Consider the following 17,263-nt stretch of genomic DNA (forward strand, 5'->3'; position numbering starts at 1 on the left):
GCGATGTATAAAAGCTCAAGTTTTTTGGGGTTTTTAAAAATATGAATAGAATATTAAGAGAATTCTGATTTAAGCAATCACGGTCATAGATATAGTGGAATGCATATCCAAGACTAAAGGGTAAGACATTGATAATGTGATTCTAAGACACCAGGGTGTCAGTAGCTACTTGATTTTTAAGTCTATAAAAACTGAGGTCAAAGGAAAAAAGTATCAGTAGCCTATCTGAATTAAGCCCTGCAAATCCAAAGGTAAATAATTTGATTTATGTTTTTAAGGATTTTACAGTGCTTTAAACACATTTAGGTCATTCAGCGCCAGTAAAAAGGAAGAACGTTGGATAGTAAAAACATTCTAGATGTACAATTAAAAGGACTTGAGGAAAACATAAGACAAAGGGGAATTGGTTCAAATAGGGAACTGATGTAGATTCCAAGAGCACACTATCAATGTACTTAGTTTGAGATCACCTAAAAGCACAGGTCCCCACTAAGAGGAATACATTGTTTTATGTTTTTAAGGGTTTTACGGCGCTTGCAACACATTTAGGTTATATCAGCGCCAGTAAAAAGGAAGAAAATGGGATAGTAAAAAGTTCTAGAATTACAGTTAAAGCACCCAAGAAAAAGTAAGACATAGAGGAACTGGGGACAAATAGGGATCAGATGTAGATTCCAAGAGCACACCACCAATGTACTTAGTTTGAGATCACCTTTAAGTCTCATCCGGACACAAGCACAAAATCCTACAAAGAGGAATACACTCATATGCTTACATTATACATTAAAAATAAATATACTAATACATAACACAGAGACGCCAACTTTAAATTTGGCTCACAGGAGTTTCAGGCACCACTCGTAGGAATTTCAATGCCGAAAGAGGAATTTCCGCACACAAGAAAAAGGAATTGGAATGGTATTGTGTTTACATATTGTATTGTTCTAAATAGATAACTGATTAGAATTATATCATGATACATAAACACATTGCCAAATACAATCCCAAAGTTTCCTTATTTCAAATGAATAAAGCTCCAAAACCTAATGGTAGACATTGTAGTACTGGTGGTAGGAGGATGATGTGGTGTTGGTGGTTGTAGTAATAATGGTAGTGATGATGAAGATGTGATAATCGTTGTTGTTAGTGGTAGTGATGATGATATGGTGGTGGTTGAAGTAGTAGTGGTAGTGATGATGAGGTGGTGGTGATATAGTGGTTGTAGTAGTTGTGGTCGTGACGATAATGATGTGGTGGTGGTTGTAGTAGTGGTGGTAGTGATGATGTGGTGGTGATGGTGGTTATAGTACAAATGGTAGTGATGATGATGTGGTAGTGGTGGTTGTAGTAGTAGTGGTAGTGATGATGTGGTGGTGGTTGTAGTAGTAGTAGTGGTAATGATGATGTGGTGGTGATTGTAGTGGTAGTGATGATGTGGTGGTGGTGGTTGTAGTAGTACTGGTCGTGATGATGATGTGGTGCTGGTGGTTGTATTAGTAGTGATAGTGATGATGATGTTGTAGTGGTTGTAGTAGTAGTAGTAGTAGTAGTATGTAGTAGTGTAGTAGTAGTAGTAGTAGTAGTAGTAGTAGTAGTAAGTAATAGTAGTAGTAGTAGTTAGTAGTAGTAGTAGTAGTAGTAGTAGTAGTAGTAGTAGTGATGATGTGGTAGTGGTGGTGTGGTTGTAATAGTATAGTAGTATAGTAGTAGTAGTAGTAGTAGTAGTAGTAGTAGTAGTAGTAGTAGTAGTATAGTATAGTTAGTAGTTAGTAGTAGTAGTAGTAGTAGTAGTAGTAGTAGTAGTAGTAGTAGTAGTAGTAGTAGTAGTAGTAGTAGTAGTAGTAGTAGTAGTAGTAGTAGTAGTAGTAGTAGTGGTAGTAGTAGTAGTGATGACGATGTGGTTGTTGTGGTTATAGTAGTAGTGGTGGTAGTGATGATGTGATGGTGGTGGTTGTAGTAGCAGTGGTAGTGATGATGATGTGGTGGTGGTGGTTGTAGTAGTAGTGGTAGTGATGAAGATGAGGTGGTGGTGGTGCTTGTAGTAGTAGTGGTAGTGAGGATGTTGTAGTGGTGGTTGTAGTAGTAGAAGTAGTGATGATGATGTGGTGGTGGTGGTTGGAGTAGTATTGGTGGTAGTGATGATGTGGTGGTTGTAGTAGTAGTGGTAATGATGATGTGGTGGTGGTGGTGGTGGTGGTATTGTAGTAGTAGTGGTAGTGAAGATGTGGTGGTGGTGGTTGTAGTAGTAGTGGTAGTTGCAGCTATGATAATGTGGTGGTGGTGGTTGCAGTAGTAGTGGTAGTGATGATGTGGTGGTGGTGGTGGTTGTAGTAGTAGCAGTAATGATGATGTGGTTGTGGTGGTTGTAGTAGTAGTGGTAGTAATGATGTGATGGTGGTGGCTGTAGTAGTAGAGGTAATGACGATGTAGTGGTGGTGGTGATGGTGGTTGTAGTAGTGGTGGTGGTGGTTGTAGTAGTGGTGGTGGTGGTTGTAGTAGTAGTGGTAGTGATGATGATGTGGTGATGTAGTAGTGGTAGTGATGATGATGTGGTGGTGGTTGTAGTAGTATTAGTGGTAGTGATGATGATGTGGTGGTGGTGGTTGTAGTAGTAGTGGTAATGATGACGTGGGGGTGGTTGTAGTAGTAGTGGTAGTGATGATGTGGTGGTGGTGGTTGTAGTAGTAGTGATAGTTGCAGTGATGATGATGTGGTGGTGGTGGTGGTTGCAGTAGTAGTGGTAGTGATAATGTGATGCTGGTGGTTGTAGTAGTAGTGGTAGTGATGATGATGTGGTGATGGTGGTTGTGGTAGTAGTGGTAGTGATGATGATGTGGCGGTGGTGGTGTAGTAGTAGTGGTGATGATGTGGTGATGGCGGTTGTAGTAGTAGTGGTAGTGATGATGACGTGGTGGCTGTGATTGTAATGGTGATGGTAGTTGTGGTAGTGGTAGTGATGATGATGATGTGGTGGTGGTGGTTGCAGTTGTGGTAGTGGTAATGGTGGTTGTAGTAGTAGTGGTAGTGATGATGATGTGGTGGTGGTGATTGTAATGGTGATGGTAGTTGTGGTAGTGGTAGTGATGATGATGATGTGGTGGTGGTGGTTGCAGTTGTGGTACTGATGATGATGTGGTGGTGGTGGTTGTAGTAGTAATGGCAGTAATGATGATGTGGTGGTGGTTGCAGTAGTAGTGGTAGTGATGATGGTTGTAATACTAGTGGCAATGATGATGATGTGGTAGTTCACCGGAATTTGACGGAAGTTGCCCTGAGCCCAGAATTTTTTGCTCCATACCGGAGTTTTTTCCGGTGAAACCGGAGTTTTGGCATCACTGCATAACAGAGAGATGATTTACAAGGAAAAAAATAGCATCTCCCAAAACAATAACTATGCATTTGACTGTTTCCCTCCCAGCTAGGACTCCGGCCAGGGCCAGGACAAAACCAAGTAATCTCATTCCAAGACAAAGACAGAAAGCATGTTGGAAAACAGTTATAAGGGGATAGAAGACACAGTATGTACCCCCCTGCCCACTATGGGAGGTAGGAACCCCACCCAGAGGAATACATTCAAATGTTTACAAATCATGATATATGTAGAACAAATAGTAATACAATACATAACAGAGAGATGATTGACAAGATAAAAAATATCATCTCCCAAATCTCTAACCATACATTGACTGTTTCCCTCCCAGCAAGGATATCCGGCCAGGGCCAGGACAAGTAATCTCATTCCAAGAGACAGAAAGCATGTTGGAAAACAGATATAGGGGGATAGAAGACACAGTAAGTCCCTCCCTGCCCACTATGGGAGATTAGGAATCCCACCCAGAGGTAAATGATTGCATCATCATCTCCCAAGGCAAATGGTTACCCAATCAGCTCCCACTGGTGACAGTTAAAAACCCTGAATAAAAACCAAACTGAGATGAAGAAATTACTTGAGTTTGACGAAGGTGAAAATCATGATGCAGACAAAAATGAAGATAACTGGTATGACGGTGATGATGAGGAAAGCTACCAGGCAGGAAGAATTTAGACTGGCTCTTACAGACTCGATGGGGCAATCGTCATCTTCTGGGGATTGGAAAAAAATAGAGATGAGCATTGATATAATGATGATGATGATAATGATGATGATATGATGATGATGATGATGATGATGATAATGATGAGGATGATGATGATGATGATGTTGATTTTGATGATGATGATGATGTTGATGATAATGATGATGACGATGATGAACTAGTCAACAATGACAATGATGATGATGATGATGATGACTACAGTATGATGATGATGATGATGATGATGATGATAATGACACTGATGATGATGATAATGATGATAACAATGATGATGATGATGATGATGATGATGAACCAAAACAAATAAAAACAAGACCACGCCTTTCAGACCCCACCTTCCTTTAGAGGATACACATGAGCCCCAAGGGGAGACAACCATCTAATAGCCGTGACATCCAGCTTCAGCTCGCCTTGCTGATCTCCCTTTGCTTGCTTGAACGGAATGTAGTGACCGATGACCCGCGTCTCATTGGAAAAGAATTGCAGCATGATGAGGTCAGCATTGCGGTCACTTTTATTGAACACAATTTGTCCAGAAACTCCCATAAAGTTGACCTGCGATATCGCTCTACGGAATACTCTGTAGGAACGAGGGGGGGGGGGAGATAGAAAGAGAGAGATCCAGGGAGAGATTGAGATGGAGATTGAGGTACAGGGAGAGAGAGAGAGAGAGAGAGAGAGAGAGAGAGAGAGAGAGATTGAGGTAAAGGGAGAGTGAGGGAGATTGAGGTAGAGGGAGAGAGAGAGAGAGAGAGAGAGAGAGAGAGAGAGAGAGATTGAGGTAGAGGGAGAGAGAGAGAGAGAGAGAGATTGAGGTAAAGGGAGAGTGAGGGAGATTGAGGTAGAGGGAGAGAGAGAAAGAGAGAGAGAGATTGAGGTAGAGGGAGAGAGAGAGAGATTGAAGTAGAGGGAGAGAGAGAGAGAGAGAGAGAGAGAGAGAGAGAGAGAGAGAGAGAGAGAGAGAGAGAGAGATTGAGGTAGAGGGAGAGTGAGGGAGATTGAGGTAGAGGGAGAGAGAGAGAGAGAGAGAGAGAGAGAGAGAGAGAGAGAGAGGTAGAGGGAGAGTGAGGGAGATTGAGGTAGAGGGAGAGTGAGGGAGATTGAGGTAGAGGGAAAGTGAGGGAGATTGAGGTAGAGGGAGAGTGAGGGAGATTGAGGTAGAGGGAGGGAGAGAGAGAGAGAGAGAGAGAGAGAGAGAGAGAGAGAGAGAGAGAGAGAGAGAGAGATCAATGTTTATTCATTTGGACATTATTTGAGGTTTATGACACAAAACACAATATCCTTAAGGAAGGTGTGCAATTGATTCAAATTTTAAGCTTTAAATCAAAAATTCAAATCTGAGTACTTTCCATCAGACCCAGCTTCCCAATCACTGCTCGGTGGACAGGTGGCAGGTCCAAAAAAATAATCTTAACATCATCCAAAATCATTCTCAATCCATTGGCTAAGGGCTCTAACTACTGAGTTATCAGGATCCCCCTTAAATAATGAAACCCGAGTTAAAATAAATGTCTTCACTGAATTTTGTTCCCTAAACTTAAAAATACTTGACTTCTATAATTCTGATTACTTTGACTTTCAACTACATTTTCTTCACCCATTTCTCTGCAACAAAATACAAATTTCCTTACTTGGATTGAAAAAATTCGTAGTTTTCAGGGGTAATAATTTAGTCAGACCTACCTACAACGAGGAAAATTTCGTAGATATATATATAGGAGTTTAAAGCATTTTGAATGTATTTAAACAAAAATTTGTCATTTTTAAGGGCAGTTATAATGTCTACTGTGTTAAAATCCCTGAAAACTACAAATTTTTCCAATTTCAAGTAGAAATGTCTGCATAGTAGACATTATAACTACCCTTAAAAATGAACAATTTGTGTTTTAATACATTAAATTGATGCTTTAAACACCATTATATACTAGCCCTGACAGCAAAACTTTGTTTTAAAGAAGTCTATTGAATTAAAGATCTTTATATCGTAATCGTCAATTAGGACCCAAAAATTCGTATTTTTACGAGTAGTTGGCAGATCTATATAATACCAGATTGACAAAGTGGGTCACATTGACATTCTCTACACATTATACAATGGACATGAAGACGATAAACAAAGAATAGATGTAATATTATTATAGTTTTTTATTCGACATTTTAAGAATCGACAACATACCGTGCTGTTTCTTTTGTATGGAGCGTCTTCAAAGCCCTCTGGTTTTTCTGTAGCACAGAGTGAAGTCCCTTGGCAAAAACCCACACTGCATCGTAGACAAAACTGGCAAAATTGCTTTCTTCTACATGCTGAGAATAAAGCAAATTAAATCTATTTATTACAAAAAAAAAAAAGAGATAAGAGAAATAATTCATTCAATAACTCAAATTTCCCACATACATTTAACCCAGAAGTAGAATTCCCAATAGGGTTTTTTTTTTCATTTGATTTTTTTTTTTGTTTTCTTTTTTATATTTCTTTTTTTTTTTTTACAGTTTCTTTTTTTTTCTTCTCAAAAACAAAACAAAACAAACAAAACAAACAAAATCAACAAAATTGAAAAAGAAAAAAAAAATTAAAAAAAGAAACTTTGAGTTTTTATATAGCATAAAATTCATTTAATATGCTCTAGGAGCTTTTATCTTATAGTAAGACTTAGCACGGATGATGCAGCAGGATGCCTGAAAAGTGCTATTGCCTTTTCTTTTTCAACTCAGAGAGACAATGTCATTACAGTACTGGTAAGGTACTCATTTTATACCAGAGTGCAATGAAAGAATGAATATAGAAAGTCATTCCCAAGGAATGTCATCAATAGCAGGACTTGAACCCAAAACCTTCAAGTGACAAGGCATGTATCACACCACAAAACCACAAAGCCGTTTTATAAGGAAGGAACTGGATCAAAATGTCTTGACAGTAACGAACTCACCGCCATTCCACATCGTAGAGCGTACGTTTCCTTGTACTGCTTGACAGTTATCCCCCCTGCTACTTTTGTATCCAGGGGAGCGGTGAAAGCCTTGGACAGAATAAAATGGCCCTCAATGGCTGATAAGAGCTGCACGGTGGTGCAGGGAACATTCTCCATGGCCAAGTGTTGCTCCAGGTGGCTGGGCCGACTGTTGTAAAACTCCACGTCCCACCATTGATCTGGATACCAGGACGGCAGGAACCAGATGTAGCCTTCATATCCAGTCATTTTCTGGCATTGAAAGAAAGCATTGGTTTTTCAATTACGATATATATTTTGTAAGAGTACATCCTTTAACCATAAAATCAGCCCCAAACAGGAAAAACAGCCCCAAACAGTAAAATCAGCCCCAAACAGTAAAATCAGCCCAAACAGTAAAATCAGCCCTTAACAATAAAATCAGCCCCAAACAATAAAAACAGCCCCAAACAGTAAAATCAGAAGCATCAGCAGGCAAAACAAAAAAGATTTACTTAAATCTGGACTGTAAAGAATTGGTGAGAAAATTTGCATGACTTTCAAACTTAAGAAATCTGACTCGTAATCATAGGACCAGAGGCCTCTAACCCCCCCTCTTGAGCAAGTTGGTGAGTGGTTTTGTCAATTGGCTGGGACAGCTATACTTCATCTCCCACTATTGCTCTGAGAACAAGGCAGACAGGAGTCAAATGTAGCCCTCATATCCTGTATTTTCTGGTAGTACTTTCCTCTATGTGTGGCTGGCTGAGAAAACCCGGAAAGATGCGCAAATTTCATAAATTGAGTAATGTATGCAGTGGTGTAGACCACATCTGATCGTTTACCACTTTTAATTTTCTTTCTATTTCTATTAGAACCCAAGTTATGGATTTTTTTCTGAATAAAATTTGTTGCTATGGTAAACACTTAATCTTCAATTTTGGCTCATATCTCGAATCGAAGCTTGGCGCATCATCTTCCCGGATTTTCTCAGCCAGCCTCACATATATTTACAACAGAATTATTCAGTTTATCAACTTACACTTTCTTTGTTTTCATTTTTAAACATTTTAAGCATTTATTTTGGTTCAGTCCACTCCAGATAATCGCAACATCTTGGGATCAGTGAAAATGTTGCGATTTACCGAGTTGCGATTATTCGGAGTGGTCTGCAGTATTACTTTTTTAAAGGCAACAGACAAAAGCAAAAAAGCTTAAAAATATTGAATCCCTACTTTAAACATCCCCATTCTATTCCCTACCTGTTTATAAGCCTCACACATTATCTCTCTGGCTACGTTACTAAACACATCTGCTATGATGACACGGACATTCTGTGCTTTCAGTTCCTGCAAAATCTGAATTGGAAGAGAAAAAGGTGTAAACGGAGCCTAACGTAAATAGGAACTTTTACAAGCTGTGGACTGTAAAAAAAAATATTCCAAAAGTATTTTGAAAGCTTTAAATGGAAAATAGAAGTTGTGCTAATCTATTGCAAAGTATTTACCGACTTCACCACCATCATCATCATCATTATCATGACCAAAGTCTTTATCATCAACATCATCATCATCATCGTCATCATTAGCATTATCGATATCGTGGTGGTGGTTGTCGTCATTGTCATGATCATCATCATGACCATTGTCATTATCACAAATTCTTCCATCTTTCAGAATTCTTCTAAAAATGTTATCGTTTTTTATTAACAGAAAATGAAGCGAGTAGAAAAGTGCCAGAAGACAATAGAGAATAAAAATTTTGCAGCGATGGGGGCTCGAACCCCATGAGAGGGACGCTATGCAGTCGATGCCATCCACCACTCGTTTTTATTGTTGACTTTAAAAAGGGTTTTGAGTCTGAAATGCCCTGCATTGAGTGTCCTGTTCTTCTTTTTTTGAAGTTAAAATATCAATGTTTATTCACTGTACCTACTAAGGATAAAACATGCCAGGAAAATCATACCAGCTTCTGTTTTTAAAAAAATAGTAGTCCTTCACAGCCATTAGGCCCATGAAGCCAGTGTTTATCCCGGTTTCTATAGTGTGAAACGGACAATAGCAATTACTCCCTATCCTTTGGATAGGACGCTAATCTATTGCAAAGTACTTTCCGCCAAATCTAACAGACTATCCAAAGGATAGCAAACAATTGCTATTGTCTGTTTCACGCTATAGAAATCGGGATAAACTCCGGCTCTGGTGGACAACTTAATGATTTGTAAATATTTGTCTGTAAACACTACACACCGTGCCAGTTGAGAATATGTGTTGATGTGCTATTATAAAAGGCATTTACAGTTAAAGTTAAGAATAGAAACTACACATTTTATGCTGTGATTTTTATTTCCTCTATTTAACAAACATCCTAATCAGACAACAACAAAATAGTAATTAAATTTTTTAATTGAGCTTTTTTATAGTGCAATATCCACTAAATGTGCTCAAAGCGCTTTACAAGGGGTCCCTAGCCAACAGCATCATTTAACATTTAGGATGGGACATGACGCCTTTTTGGCAATATTATAATTTTTTTTCGGACAGAGACAACGCTGTTAACGGCCAGGTACTCATTTTACACCTAAGTACGGTGAGAGAATGTGAGTAAAGAGCCTTCTCCAAGGACTCAAGTATGCACAGAGCAAGGCTCAAACCCAGGACCTTCCGATCCGAAAGCGAGTGTCATAACACGAGACCACATATCCTATTTACCTCTGAGATGTTCGTAGCACTCGAGTTGTTTAGATATTTCCTCTTGACAATGAGTGATATCCCATGATGCTGCAGTTTGTCCTGCAATGTCAGGTGATAGTCTGGAAGTTTCTGCCCATCTTCTGCTATAGCCCCAACCACTCCCCATCCTAGCTCTTTGAACAATTCTGGGTAGACTTGACTGTAAAATGACCATAAGAAATGTGATGTAAAATAAATATTTTTAATCTCAAATGCTAAAAAACTGATTTTTTTTCTTCCCCTTTTTAAAAATAAATTTTGGGTCATTTATCCACAACAATGGGGGGAGGGGGGGGGGGAGCGCGATAGCTCAGTTGGTAGAGCACTCGTTTCACACACACAAGGATCGATATCAATCCCAGGTGCAGTTGAGATTTTTTTGACCACATAGCCGTACAAAGTTGTCCTTCAGAATTTATCCCGGTTTCTATGAAATGGACAATAGCACAATTGCTTGCTACCTTTTGGATGGATAGGATGCTAGCCTGTTGCAAAGTAAATTCCGCCAGATCCATCACACTCAGCTATCCATCCCTGATGGGTGGAGGGGGGGGGGGGGAGGCAGGGGTCAGAAAAAAAAATCTCGACTGCACCCGGGATAGAACTGTGAAGCAAGCACTCTACCAACTGAGCTATCAGGACCCCTTATACCCACACAAAAGGAGAATAATAACATATAACCTTTAACCTGGATGTTTGAGTGTAACCTACCTATATCGTTGTATTGGAGGAACTGTTCTAAAGAAGTACGGATACTTGCTCCTGTCTGACAACGCTTCTGCCTCAGCGCCATAACTGACCATTAGAAGGTGGAAATTCTTGGAGAGAGACGCCACCCTCTCAGCAGGATCCGAACACCCTGGACCTGGGAGAAAACAATGGACAATGTGAGACAGGGAAAGAAAAAATAAAGGATTTTTTTCTATTTGTATGTGTGTATGTGAGAGAGAGAGAGAGAGAGAGAGAGAGAGAGAGAGAGAGAGAGAGAGAGAGAGAGAGAGAGAGAGAGAGAGAGAGAGAGAGAGAGTGTGTGTGTGTAATTCAGTACGTGAGTGTGAGAATGTGTTTTTCTTACATGTGTGTTTGAGAGAGAGTCAGTGTGTGCATTTGAGTGTGTGTATTTGAGTGTGTGTTTTTTTATGTATGTGTGTGTGTGAGTGTTTGACACACACAGAGAGAGAGAGAGAGAGAGAGAGAGAGAGAGAGAGAGAGAGAGAGAGAGAGAGAGAGAGTGTGTGTGTGTTTAGGAACATTCATTGTAGACAGACTTTGTTCAGTTGAATCTCCAGTCTGCGTCCATTCAATTACTTTCTTTTTTATTTCATTTAACACTAAACATAAACATTGGACCTAGAACTTTCTGGGCCTTTTTTACATTTTTTGAAACTTTAACTGTTTGGGCATTGAAGTTCTGCAGGACTAAAATTTCTTTAGCCAAAAAAGAAAAGAAGGAAAAGAAAAAAAATAAATCTCAAAAATTAAAAATTCCCTTATTCAACTCCAAGGGGAAATTAGTCTTTAGGATTTATTTCAAGGGAAGACTTGAATAACCCAGGCATCAGAAGAAGAAGAAGAAGAAGAAGAAGAAGAAGAAGAAGAAGAAGAAGAAGAAGAAGAAGAAGAAGAAGAAGAAGAAGAAGAAGAAGAAGAAGAAGAAGAAGAAGAGAAAAAGAAGAAGAAAAGAAAGAAGAAGAAAAGAAAGAAGAAGAAGACGACGACATAACCTTACCCAGAATCCCCGCCACAGTCTGGTCCCTGTCCTGTACAAAGGAGATGAATTGACTAGTGGCCAGGTCATACTGACATTGCGTATCTTTAATCATCATCACCAGTGTATGGTTGGGCAGGACAGAGTTATCTCCGTTCACAAGGTCAAGGGCGAGTTTGGCACCTACAAAGTCAACAATTTGATGATGATGATGATAATAATAATAATAATAATAATAATAATAATAATAATAATAATAATAATAATAATAATAATAATAATAATAATAATAACAATAATTATAATAATGATGATGATGATGATGATGATGATGATGATGATGATGATGATGACAATAATAATAATAATGAAAATGGTGCTGTGCTGCTGCTGCTCCTGCGGATGATGATGATGATGATGATGATGATGATGAATATGATGATGATGATGATGAAGACGACGTTGATGATGATGATGCTGATGAGAATACTAATTCAAACTCTTAACTCACTCAACCCAAACACCGACTATATCCGTAGTTTACCCGGGGTTACTTTTATCCCATGCCTATTTAGTACATTTTCATGAGGCAAATTATAAGGCGTACTATCAAAGCTAGACTCTAACGTTTTTAGTTTTTACATAATAAATAATAATGTGAAATTGAATGTAAGCTTCAATTTAATAACAAAAACATATCAAATCAACGTTTCAGCTGTCCCCTTTATCAACAAAACAGGATGAATGAAACACCACAGATGAATGAGATGTTTTTACATGTTAATGATAGTTGAATAAAACTATCAATGTACATGCTCATTTTTAATATATATTTTTCCAATTTTAAAAAGTAGCAAAAATATCTAGGATTGAGTGAGTTAAGCCCCTTTTTTCTTCGTCTATTGATTTCCTGGTCCACTATCTCTGTATGATCATAACTCATTCAATCTGTACACATGCCAGTTTTATATTTAAGGGTAGCACCATAGCCATCTGTCATTCTCACCTTCCACAAGTCCTGGCTGAGACCAAGACTTGCCACTCAAGGGAAATAATCCACCCAGAAAGATCTTGGGTTTCTCCTTGAGCGTACGGGGCAGCCATCTTGTCCATTTGTTCTCGTTGTCTTTAATCCAATCACAGGCCACTTTCTCCACAGACGTTTCATTGGAGGCGTGGCCTACTATCCGATTGTATTCCTGGAATAGAGAAAAAATAATGGACAGTTAGGATAGGGGAGGAGAAGGAGGAAGAAGATTAGATGGAGGGAAAAGAGAAGGAGAAAAAGGAAGAGAGTTACTAAGTGGTTGTAATCCTGGAATAGAGAGAATAATGGACAGCTAGGATAGCGGAGGAGAAGGAGGAAGAAGATTAGATGGAGGGAAAAGAGAAAGGAGAAGAGAAGGAGAAGAAGGTAGAGAGATATTATGTGGTTGTATTCCTGGACTAGAGAGAAAATAATGGACATTTATGAGTAGGGGAGGAGAAGGAGGAAGAAGGTTAGATGAAGGGAGAAGAGAAGGAGAAGAAGATAGAGAGATGCTATCTGGTTGTATTCTTGGAATAGATACAAAATAATGGACAGTTTGCAATAGGGGAGGGGGAGGAGGTAGAAGATTAGATGGAGGGAGAAGAGAAGGAGAAGAAGGTAGAGAGATACTTTCTGGTATTCCTGGAATAGAGAGAAAATCATGGACAGTTTGAAACGCAGAAGAGTGGTTGATATATCATAACAAAAGATATTGATGACAATTATAATGAGGATGAGAAAAGGGAAGGGGAATAGGAGGAAGAAGAAGAGAAGGAGTAGGAGGAGGAAGATTAGAGTGAGGGGAATTACAAGTAATAGAAGGATTAACAGAAGAAAATAAGAAAAAAAAGCACCTAAGAAAATAACAACACCACTACCACCAAAACAACAACAACAACAACAAATGCACTGTGTTTCCACCAGCATTAAAGCCACTATCGCATGCTGAAAACCATTGTCTATATGATTATTTCTAACCTGATCGGTGAAAGTCATGTTGCTGATTATGTAGAACGCCTCCGGAGCACCAGTCTTCAACGCTGCCCAGGTCACTTTGGTCAGCTGGTTGACAGGGAAATCGCCCTTATGAGGATTCTAACAAAAGCCAGAGAAAATGGATGGAATTAAATATTCCAGGTTAATTTATTCATTTGTAAATCTTGAAAATAATATTTTAACATGATGATGGGGATTATTTGGAGGATGAAGACAATTTAAATGAGGTTTATGCTTATTTCCTCGATTGACTGATGACAGCAATTATATTTACGATGATGCTGATGACTATGATGATGATGATGATGATGAAGATGATGACAATGGTCGTGATAATGACGATAATGATGATGATGACAATGGTGATGATGATGATGATGATGAGAATGGTGATGATGATGATGATGAGAATAGTGATGATGATGATGATGATGATGATGACGATGGTGTTGGTGAAGTCGGTAAATACTTTGCAATAGATTAACACAACTGCTATTGTCCATTTAACGATTTCGAAACAGGAAAAAATCCCATTTCCATAAACCTTCTAGTTCTAAAGGACAACTCACATTCTGATGCCAGGCTGACGAGTCTGGAAAACTGATCCTGTTGAAACGGCCCAGGGAGGTCAGAGAATTGGGTTTCCAGTTGAAGAAGAGAATGGGTTGTCTGGCATTCACCTGGAGGGTGACGAACTCGTCCAGCATGTCCTCCAACCACACAATGTCCACATCCAGCTCCAGAGATTCGATCTGGGACCTCAGAAATCCACTATCAACATCTAAACGACAAAGATAGATAAAAAGAAATTGGGGTTTAGAACTTGTATAATATATGATCTTTTCACGATCTCGTGATTTAATGTGAATTGTAAGCTGATTAAATGATAGACGGTGATGACAATGATGATGATGGTGATGATGATGATAATGATGATAATTATTGTAATGATGATGATAATGATGACGACAAAGACGATGATGATGATGATGATAATAATAATAATATTAATAATGATGACGTCAACAAATGAGAGCAAGCTCGCATTCCCATAATCTAAGAAATCTAACAAATGTACTTTCTCCTCCATTTTTATCTAAAAGTCCAATCCATGTTTTTGGTCACACACAATGTCAGTGTTAAATGTGTCAGTGCATGACATAATCCGTCGGAAGGTGAAAAATTTGGATTTGCATAATTTGTTTTGCATTTTCTGAAAGAATATGCTCCCAAGAGCATTTTAATCTTTATTTGAAGTAAATTGGGTGATTTTTCATGAAGTTATGGTCAGAAGTATGAGAAAGGTATCCAGCAACTTTGCTCAAATTTCATACTTTTTCAACTTGACTAGCTGCAAAAAATATTTAGACGTGAAATTAAGCTTTGATATGTACAAAAAGGTTTGATTTAATCATTTATGACAAGAACTCATTTTTGATAAAAATTAACCTTCTAACTAAGCTTGGCAAAATCTCAGTTCAAATCTTTTCACCATCCGACTGCTTATGTCATTCACTGTAACATATGACGATAAACCTTTAAACATTAAATACATGAATGATCTTGAAATAAAAAGAGGTCTGATACAACAAGGAATGGCATCTAACTAGCTTTGTCTAAAACTTTTTGTGATGCCAGATGGACCACTTATACATTGAAAACTTACAAACTTAAACTTTTCTAAACGTGCTCAAAGTGCTTTACAAAGGGTCCCAAGCCAACAGCAACAATTACAATGTAGGAGTAGACATGATGCCTGTGAGGTGTATTCAAAAGCAAAAATCTTTGACAGAAACAATGCTGTTACCGGCTAGGTATTTATTTCACATTTGTCTTTAAAACTGACCATGTATTCTAAATATATTTTTTTCCACTCGTCCAATCCACAAACCTTTATATCCTGCAAACAGCGTAGCACATTTACGTCTAAGGCCTTTGGTGTTTTCCGGACATCTTCTGTTGAGATACGCCCCAGACTTGTAGTCCGGTTTAAAGTTGGATAACTCCGGTTTTCCCCACCACGACAGCTTACGGGTGATTCGTGTCAACTGCAGGGCCCGCCAGTGGTCCACCACCATTTGATTTAAGGTCCACATTTCTTGCACCATGTAAGCCGGCACGTACCAACCCAATCTGTTGGATAGAATCGAAATGATAATAATTTATGTTAATGGATAGAAAGCACACGTCATGTGATCAGCGGGAATTGCAAACATTTTAAAAATGTTAATCATTATCATTAAATCCAAAATGAAATTCCAACACTTCAAATTCTGTTCACACACACACACACACCTTGTATGGGATCTACAACTATTTCAAAATTTGATGAATTATAATTTTTTCCATGTTATGAAAATTTCTCTTTTTCTGTTTTTTAGTCATATGATCTATGCTCTATCTTCTTCTTCACCTCCTCTTCCTCTTCTTCTTCTTCTTCTTATCTTCAAGCTGAAACTTCCTCATGGAAGACTCGTCAGCTCAGCATTCACAAATATTTTACCAGGAGCTATCCAAGTTGTTCCACAGTCTTATAATTGAGGGCAGAAACGAGTGAAGATGACAAGTCCACTCTAGATTGTGGCAACATATATTTGACAGGTTTCCTCTTGTCCGGTTGGAGGCCCTGTAAAGGGATCCTGACTGCATTCAGACTATGAATAAAGAACTTGAGCATAAGTATTGTCCAATATCTATTAAGCATGCTCAAAGTGCTTTACCAGGGGTCCCTAACCGACAACAAGACTTAACAGGTAGGACAAACACGACGCCTCTAAGGCAATAATAAAACTAAATTACAGCTATTCCCTTTGTTAACCCACCTTCCTTGAGGTCCCAAAGGGCCCGAATCGATCAGATACTGGGGCCTGACACCCCCTCCCCTCCACGCCAACCAGGGGCCTTTGTTAAATTCTGCATCCATCCATGCCTCGAGGTAGACGTTGGTTTCTGGAATGCCATTCACGTTGCGAACCGGAGGCTGACAATGTCTGGAATAAGACGACAACAAAATTAATAATATAATAATAATAATAATAATAATAATAATAATAATAATAATAATAATAATAATAATAATATAATAATAATATAATAATAATAATAATAATAATAATAATAATAATAATAATAATAATAATAATAATAATAATAATAATAATAATAATAATAATATTCTTTATTTCCCAAACAAACGGCAATTCATGTGAGGTATACAATGAACAAACAAATTGGGTTATGAAATGAAAAAAAACATTCACAAAAACAAACATACATAATATTATACATAATGCACACATACAAATACATCTACACACAGCATGTAAACATTCTCACACACTTACAAATACATGCAAGACCTTGATACAAAATCATGAATGGTTAGATTGCTTCAGATATTCAGTTAAGACATTTAGTTGTCTCTAACCTATTTCTAAACTCCAAATCAAAAGCTTTCGTGTATGGCATGTTCAATGATTATCATAAATGACTGTCTTAACATGAAGCTGAGAAAATTCCAGATAAAAGAGAAAGAAAGACAAAACACGAAAAAAATCAATCGTGCCTCGACTGAGAATTAAACTTCAGATCTCTCAAAGTAGGCTGATATATACATATATATATTTTTTTTTGCTTTCTGTTATGTCTGGCACTGTTGCCTGTTCCCTTCGTTTTTGGCAAGGTGAAATAACACCAGGGTTGCCAATTCAGGAGGCAAACATTTACTGAACTTTTACCCAAACATTCTGAGAGCTAAACTCTCTAGTAAAAAG

The 17,263-nt window shown here is 38.2% G+C and overlaps 1 protein-coding gene across 1 annotated transcript in view; it reads right to left on the bottom strand.

Annotated features, from left to right (window-relative positions):
• LOC144977356 (uncharacterized) overlaps nucleotides 1–17,263 on the bottom strand; it is a 65,964-nt gene that overhangs the window by 13,329 nt on the left and 35,372 nt on the right. Inside the window, exons 6-18 of the mRNA XM_078922457.1 lie at nucleotides 16,313–16,480; nucleotides 15,382–15,623; nucleotides 14,060–14,271; nucleotides 13,473–13,589; nucleotides 12,471–12,663; nucleotides 11,486–11,647; nucleotides 10,468–10,621; nucleotides 9,736–9,916; nucleotides 8,287–8,382; nucleotides 7,025–7,297; nucleotides 6,274–6,401; nucleotides 4,433–4,677; nucleotides 3,948–4,083 (exon numbers count right to left, since the gene is read on the bottom strand). Coding sequence (XP_078778583.1) covers nucleotides 3,948–4,083; nucleotides 4,433–4,677; nucleotides 6,274–6,401; nucleotides 7,025–7,297; nucleotides 8,287–8,382; nucleotides 9,736–9,916; nucleotides 10,468–10,621; nucleotides 11,486–11,647; nucleotides 12,471–12,663; nucleotides 13,473–13,589; nucleotides 14,060–14,271; nucleotides 15,382–15,623; nucleotides 16,313–16,480 — 2,307 coding nt within the window. The remainder of the gene's footprint in view (nucleotides 1–3,947; nucleotides 4,084–4,432; nucleotides 4,678–6,273; nucleotides 6,402–7,024; nucleotides 7,298–8,286; nucleotides 8,383–9,735; nucleotides 9,917–10,467; nucleotides 10,622–11,485; nucleotides 11,648–12,470; nucleotides 12,664–13,472; nucleotides 13,590–14,059; nucleotides 14,272–15,381; nucleotides 15,624–16,312; nucleotides 16,481–17,263) is intronic.

This window comes from Berghia stephanieae, chromosome 7, assembly GCF_034508935.2.
Source record: "Berghia stephanieae isolate SIO BIC M18660-M18661 chromosome 7, UCSD_Bste_1.3, whole genome shotgun sequence".
In the NCBI taxonomy this organism is placed as follows: Eukaryota; Metazoa; Mollusca; class Gastropoda; order Nudibranchia; family Aeolidiidae; genus Berghia; species Berghia stephanieae.